Below are 7,056 nucleotides of genomic sequence, written 5' to 3'. Positions count from 1 at the left end.
GGCACGCGAGGCCGAGGCGGAGGCCTGGGACCGGAGAAGGCGGGCGGCGGGTGCGCGGAGAGACATGGTGGTTGCGGGTGACGAGGGCCGACGAGGGGTGGTGCAGATGGGAGGGGTTGGTGGTGGTGGTGATGAGGAGAAGGAAAGGGGAGGGCGAGCTTGGTTGTTTAAGGAGGGAGGCGGCCAACCTGCCGGCCAGAGGAAGAGGGGACAAGCCGGAGGAGCGTGTGGCTGCTGCCGTCGACGTCGTGGGCGCCCAAGTTTACGCGGGGCACCGGAAGGCTTGCTGCAGCCGGGCGCACACCGAATCGCACCCAGCCAAGCCAACGAGGGGGCAGACTGCTGCCTGCCGGCCAGCAGCGTCCGTCACTTTGCTCGTGAACGGCAGAGGGCAGGGGGCCGGGTCAGCCAGCAAGCAGGTCTGGCTCAGGTCGGTCAGCCAGGTCGGTCAGCCAGGCCCGCCAGCGGCCGCCGTCGAGGTCCGAGTCGGCTTTACCGATCCACTCGAAGCGCGCGCCGTCTGCCCCCGCTTGTCGGCCCCTCCTGGCTTTGGCTTTCAGAGGGGCCAGCAGGGCGCCGCTTGTCGGTTCGCCAGCCTAGCCGGAGCCGGTCGGCTTACCTAAAGGCGCCCGACGGTCCCATCCGGCCTGCGCCGACTACTGCGTCTTCGTTTGGCTTTCGGATCCGCAGTCTGCCCGACTGGACCCTGAACCAGGCTGGAATGGGATGGCCAGGGGCCTGGCCTGGCCGTCTTTCTTCTCGACGCGGTTGCGCGTTGACCCCGCCTGCTGCCACCGCTGCTCTGCCATCCTCACACAGTCAATCATCATCTCTGGCTCGCGACGATGGCGCTGGACGGCAACGCCTTGATGGCCGCCAGGAGAAAGGCCGCCGCCGCCGCCGCAGCCACCCGGCAGGTCCGACCGCTACCCGCCTCGGCCCTCTTCCGGCCTCGAGGGATGCGCTGCCTGTCATCGTCATCGTCGTCGTCGTCTTCGGCCTTTTCCGTACCGGCCCACCCGGGGTCCAGCCCCACTCCTAGCACTGCCACTGCCACCGCCGCTGTCGCTACTGCTACTGCGCGGCCGAGCCGGTATCCGCTGCGGTTGTCGTCGCAGTTCGTGCCGACGTTGCGGGCCGAGTCGGTGGCTCCGGACGTCGACCTGGCCAGCCTTTCGCTCCTCCTTCGCGGCGGCTACATCCGCCAGTCGTCCTCGGGCGTCTACACGCTCCTCCCAAATGGCCTCCGCATGGTATCCAAGATCGAGGCCGTCATCCGCGACGAGATGCTCGCCATCGGCGCATCCCACCTCGCCATGCCCACCCTCCTCTCGTCGGCCCTCTGGAGAAAGACGGGCCGCTTCCAAATCATGGGCTCCGAGCTCTACAAGGTCAAGGACCGCAAGGACGCCGAGTTTGTCCTCGCACCCACCCACGAGGAGGAGGTCACCAGGCTCGTCGCAAACGAGGTCGAGAGCGAGGCCGCCCTGCCCGTCCGCGTGTTTCAGATCAGTGGGTAGCCGCCGCGTGCCAGCGTCGATCAGGCCGCAAAGACGATCAAAGCTGATTTCATCTCTCCTCCTCCATTTGCGTTTGCACCGGAAGCCCGCAAGCACCGCGACGAGCCGCGACCGCGCATGGGCCTGCTGCGGACGCGCGAGTTCCTCATGAAGGACCTGTACACGTTTGACGCCGACCTGGCCTCGGCCTCGGCGACGTACGATGCGGTGCGGGGCGCCTACACGCGCATCTTTGACCGCATCTTTGGCGCGCGCGGCTGGAAGAGCGCAGAGGCCGACACGGGCGCCATTGGCGGCAGCCGCTCCCACGAGTACCACATCGAGGACGGCGCCGGCGAAGACACGCTCCTCTCGTGCCGCCGCTGCAGCTACGTGGCCAACTCGGAAAAGGCCGCCAGCCTGCCCTCGCCGGCGCGCATGCCGTCGCTGGCGCACGAGGTCCGCGTGCTCCTCTTTGGCACCAGGGCCGTCGAGGCGCACTCGCAGGTCCTGGTCGCCATGCTCGTCTCCGCCTCGCGCCAGCTCAACGAAGTCAAGCTCGCCAAGCACGTCGCCGCGCTACAGAAGCAGAGGGGCGATGGCGGCGACGGCGGCGACCGGCTCGAGCTGCTCTACGACTCGCAGCGAGAGGCGACAGCGACGACCACGTGGGACTGGAAGGAGCGGCCCGAAGGTCCGCTTGTCCGGTTTGACAAGATCGAGGTGCTGTCCGACTTTGAGTGCGTGGGCATGGAGCCGGACCAGGTGCAAGAGGCGCTCGTCTCGAGCCTGCTCTCGTTTGCCTCTCCGGCGTCGTCGAGCAGCAACAACGACGAGGCCGGATCGACAACAACTGCAGACCTCTCGGCCCTTTTCCCGCACCAGTTCCCACCAGCACAGCCGACGGCGCCACCGACGATCATGGTCGATCTGCGCGTGGCCGAGGAGGGGGATACGTGTCCGAGCTGCCGCCACCCGGACACGCTGCGGACGACGAAAGCCATCGAGGTGGGGCACACGTTCCTGCTCGGCACCAAGTACTCGCAGGCGCTCCAGGTCGGCTTCACGCCCAAGTCGACGCCGCCCAACAACGACGCCGCCGGTGGGGGGGTGGAGTTGCTCAAGGACGGGAGACGACGGGCGTTCCAGATGGGGTGTTACGGTATCGGCGTCTCGCGCATCTTCGGAGCGCTGGCGCAGCGCGCCAAGGCATCGTTTGACGCCCTCTCCTCCTCCTCCCCCTCCCCCCTCCTCCCCCCTCCCCCCTCCTCCCCCCTCCCCCCTCCTCCCCTTCCTCTTCGACATCGACGAGCGAGAGTGGCAAGAGGACGCGAGCCGGGTTCGTATGGCCCCGCTCGGTGTGTCCGTACACGGCGGCGGTGCTGATATCCGACAAGAAGGGAGGAAAGGAGGAAATGGCGGTCCGGCTCTGTCGCGCCGTCATCAGCCGGGCGAGGGAGTGGGATGTCGATGTCGAGGAGACGGTACGACGTCTTGTCGATCCCGCATCCTCCTCGTCGTCTGGTGAAGCAACGACGCAGGTCGACACCGCCTCGTCTTGGTCATCCACAGCGGCAAGGTCGGAAGGGAGGTGGTCCGACGACGTCGAGGGAGCGGGTGGCGATGCGGCAGAGGAGATAGTGCTGGATGATCGGCCATCGACGTTGGGCAGCAAGATGGCGGATGCGGATCTGGTCGGATACCGCGTTCGTATCGTCGTGGGCCAACACTGGGTCCGGACGCGCCAGGTTGAGGTCCAACTCCTCCCGCGCGACTGCGACCACGACCTCGGCGAGGAAGAGGCAAAGGGATGGACGACGTTCAAGGTCGACGAGGAGCGCTTTTTCCGTCTTCCCTAGTCGCTTCGGATCGGGTCGGGTCGGTTCCATTGCACAATCCAGCATGAACGCCCGCAGGCACACACGCAGGCACGGACGAAAAGAGGGGGGAGCGGTGGTGGAATGCGACGTGGGCTGGATTGTTTTTTCCTTCTTCTCCCTCTCTCCCTCTCTCTCTCTCGTCCTCCGATACGATATGGCGATGAAGTAGGCCGACATACGACGACGACGAGATGCGGTCGCCATTTAGGCGTCGACGAAGTCCTTGACGTTTTCGAGCCATTGGCAGTACTCTACCGCGGGACAGTGCGGGGAGAAGAAACAGGCAAACAGGTCAGGGAGAGACCACTCGGACCACCAAGACCGGGGACGGCGCCGCCACGGAACTCACCCTTCTGCTCCTTGTACTCTGCAAAGTTGGGGATAAAGAGGGCCAGGTCCTGGTCGATGCCGCGCTCGACGAGGAAGTTTTCAAACTGCTCCTGCACGCCCTCGTCAAGGGTGTCGAACTGCGAAAAGGGGTGGGGGAGGGGAAGAGTGGAGAAATGGGGCCGGTCAGCCTTGGGCGAGGACGCGGGGAGGAGACCGGAGGAGACCACAACGTGCTTGGCCGTGCGGACACAAAAGAAGGGGAGAGGGAAGAAGGACACCCACCTGGGGACCGACGTAGACGCCGCGCCTGGCCCAGTCTGCCTCTACGGTGAGGTCCTCTGCCATTTTGTTGTCGCGGAGGAAGGTGATGTTGTCGATGCTCATTTCGCCGTCGGCGGCGACGGCCTCAAAGGTCATTGCGCCGCGGTTGGGCTTGGAGATGGTGATGGCCATCCTGACGGGGAAGGCGGCGACGCTCGAGGGGTCGTCTTCGGGGTGGTCCGGGTCGACGCCGTCGTGGGGTGCGGCGCCGTCCTGGCCGTCGTGGGCGTCGAGGTCGGTGGGGTCGGCCGAGGTGGTGTCGATGTCGCCGATGCTGACGAGGATGCGGATGTGCTCGTTGCCGAATTCGCGCGAGAGGATGATTTCGTCCATGCCCGGCTTGTCGTCAATCTTCCAGATGCCCGTCTGCTTGAACTTGGTGACAAACTCGGGCTCTGCGTCGGGGGCGGGCAGGACCGAGGCGTTGTTTTCCTTTTCAAAGGCGATTTCGTGGGCGAGGCGCGACGAGAGCTCGACGTCGCTCTCTCCCGCGCCGAGGAGGGGGCGGGTGGTGCCGAAGTTGCGCAGGGTCGGGGCGACGAGGGCGGCGCGGGCCAGAGGTGCGGGCGAGGCGGCGGCGAGACGCGAGGTGGATGCCAGAGGCTGGACCAGGCGGGCCGTGTTGCGAGCGAGGCTTCGGGTGGCGGCGCCGATCATGTTGGCCAGTGGTGAGCGAGGAGAGGAGGGATAGGGGGGTTGAGAAGGAAGTGGGTGATGCAGTTGCAGGTGGTGGCGAGAAGTGAAGGGCGGAGAGAGAGAGAGACAGAGCGAGGGCCGAGGCGGTTGGCGAGTGCGAGTGCGAGTGAGTGGGCCCGTGACAGGGTCAAAAATTAGGCGGCAGAAGCAAAGAGAAGTTAAGGCGGCACAGCGGCAAGGCGGCGGCGGCGGTCCCTTTGTGGGTGCGGCCCTGGTGGCTGGCTGCGTGCGCCACCGCTGTCCTCCTCTCTCTCTCTCTCTGCCCGCTCTTTCTCTCTCTCCGGCTCCGAAGGGGGGCAAACACCAAAGTGGAGGTTGACCAGAATCCGGACCGCCTTTGCCTGCCTGCTTCTTCTTCTTTGTCTCGGCCCCACTCCCAGACACCACCGTACCACCACCACCGCCACTGCCCACTCTGGCGTCCACACGCCCATCGCATCACCATGTCCGACTCGACGACAACATCAGCAGCAGCAGCAGGGGCAACACCCACGACATCGACATCGACGACGCAGCAGCACAGCGGCGACCTCAAACGGCGCGGCTCCTCGACCACCCTCCGGCCCGCCGCGCCAAAACGCACACGCTCCTCGACAGAGGCTCCCCGCGACAACGGCGACGCCCACCACCAAGATGCAGGCAACGTCGAGTCCATCTTTACCCTCTTCCGCGACGAGATAGACCACCATGTACGTCGACCCGTCGCACGGCGCCCTCGCTCTGCCCTCGGCCCCCCTCGCCCCCTTGTTGGCTGACCTCGCCTGCCCTGCCCTCTTCTCCCCGCGCCACTCCAACAGAACGACCGACGCGACCGCCTCATCAAGGCATCCCGCGACGTCACTTCCCTCTCCAAGAAACTCATCTTCCACCTACACCGATACTCGTTCCCCTCTGCACCGGCCGCCGCCAACAAAAATGACGACGACGACGAGGCGGCGGCGGCGGCACGGACCGCCAAAAACGCCAAACTGTTTTCGCAGGCCGAGACAAAGGTCGACGAGATCGTCACCCTCCTCAAGCAACTAGCGGAGCACGAGGGTCTGGGCACCGACGCTGCCGACGATGGGCGCGGGTATCGCTACGAGAGGAACCTCGGTGGTGGCATCGAGGAATTCGTACGTTTCCTCCAGCCCTCCCGATCGGCATGCCATGGGGTCCCCGGACCCCGACTGACCTCCCAGTCCGCCCCACCCCTTTCGAAACGCAGATCGAAGCCCTATCATTCCACCACTTCCTGCGACACGATACCCTCATCACACTGCCAGAGGTACAGGCGCGGTTCGGGGAGACGCTACGCATCCCCGTCGAGCGGTACCTGCTGGGTCTGTCGGACCTGACGGGCGAGCTGATGCGGCTCGCCACCAACGCCGTCGGGCAGGGCGCACCGCGCACCTACGTCGACGGCATCCTCGCCCTGCTCCGCTCCATCCGCGATGGCCTCGACCCCTTTGTCCCCTTTATCCGCGATATGAAGAAGAAGCAGACCGTCACCAACCAGAGCGTGCGCAAGGTCGAGGATGGTGAGTGGCCGTTGCACCATCGTGGTCTCCTCCTTTCACCTATCGACGGTCGATATCCCAGGCGCTTTGCCTTGCTCACTCACCTCCCTCTTTTGTGCCCGTCCTCCCGTCCTCCCATCCTCCCATCCTCCCATTCTACCCTCCTTCCCCCTCCTTCCCTCTTTCGGCCACGGACGACCACCGACCAGTCATGTACGCCATCGCCGTACGCACCTCGGAATTCGCACAGGATCCAACGGCGCTCCAGGAAATGGTCCGCAGGACTCTGGCCGGCGCCCCATCCACCACCACGGCAGGGGCGGAAGAGGGGAACGACGACTAGTCCGAATCGACCCCAGACTCTCCCTCATCCCCCAGACCCGACATGGCCTGGCCTGGCCTGGCCTCACTGAGCGCCCTTTGTCGCCCGCCCTACCGTGGCTGAACAGACTCGCGGGGCAGGGCAAGACGGCTCCCTTTCCTTCCTCACGCACACATCGTCCAGTGGCGACCCCAACCACCCAGCAAGAACCAGCATCTGCTTCAACCATGGAAATTGCGTGGTACAGAAATGGCAATGGCGAGCGACGCCGGGAAAATCGGTGACATTGGGGACCCGGACGGACGTGGCCAACAAGGAAAACGAAAGTGGCAGGGCGCACGGAGATGGCGGCGGAAGTAGTGCCGCAGATGCACGAGAGTGGTATGCAAGGTGACCTGGTGAACCCGGGGTGGACAAGACAGAGCGGAGAGAGAGAGAGAGAGAGAGAGAGAGAGAGAGAGAGAGAGAGAGAGAGAGAGAGAGAGAGAGAGAGAGAGAGAGAGAGAGAG

The 7,056-nt window shown here is 65.2% G+C and overlaps 4 protein-coding genes across 4 annotated transcripts in view; 2 read left to right on the top strand and 2 right to left on the bottom strand.

Moving 5' to 3' along the window:
- PFL1_06787 (uncharacterized protein) overlaps positions 1–66 on the bottom strand; it is a gene marked incomplete at both ends in the record, with an annotated part of 1,764 nt that extends 1,698 nt beyond the window's left edge. Inside the window, one exon of the mRNA XM_007884333.1 lies at positions 32–66. Within this exon, the coding sequence (XP_007882524.1) occupies positions 32–66 (35 nt within the window). The remainder of the gene's footprint in view (positions 1–31) is intronic.
- A 779-nt stretch (positions 67–845) lies between these two features.
- PFL1_06786 (uncharacterized protein) lies at positions 846–3,358 on the top strand (the record flags this gene model as incomplete). Its single annotated transcript, XM_007884332.1, has 3 exons — positions 846–1,512; positions 1,606–2,713; positions 2,818–3,358. The coding sequence occupies 3 exons, from the start codon at positions 846–848 to the stop codon at positions 3,356–3,358; spliced, it is 2,316 nt and encodes a 771-aa protein (XP_007882523.1).
- Positions 3,359–3,583: 225 nt separating this feature from the next.
- On the bottom strand, positions 3,584–4,687 carry PFL1_06785 (uncharacterized protein; the record flags this gene model as incomplete). The annotated part of the gene is made up of 3 exons (XM_007884331.1): positions 3,584–3,630; positions 3,729–3,846; positions 3,992–4,687. 3 exons carry the CDS (start codon positions 4,685–4,687, stop codon positions 3,584–3,586), a joined length of 861 nt encoding a protein of 286 aa, XP_007882522.1.
- A 482-nt stretch (positions 4,688–5,169) lies between these two features.
- Positions 5,170–6,568, top strand: PFL1_06784 (uncharacterized protein; the record flags this gene model as incomplete). The annotated part of the gene is made up of 4 exons (XM_007884330.1): positions 5,170–5,415; positions 5,524–5,841; positions 5,934–6,246; positions 6,435–6,568. 4 exons carry the CDS (start codon positions 5,170–5,172, stop codon positions 6,566–6,568), a joined length of 1,011 nt encoding a protein of 336 aa, XP_007882521.1.
- Between the last annotated feature and the right edge of the window lie 488 nt (positions 6,569–7,056).

The sequence above is a fragment of the Pseudozyma flocculosa genome, assembly GCF_000417875.1.
Source record: "Pseudozyma flocculosa PF-1 unplaced genomic scaffold scaffold00031, whole genome shotgun sequence".
NCBI classification, from domain to species: domain Eukaryota; kingdom Fungi; phylum Basidiomycota; class Ustilaginomycetes; order Ustilaginales; family Ustilaginaceae; genus Pseudozyma; species Pseudozyma flocculosa.
This window is presented reverse-complemented; position numbering and strand designations above follow the sequence as displayed.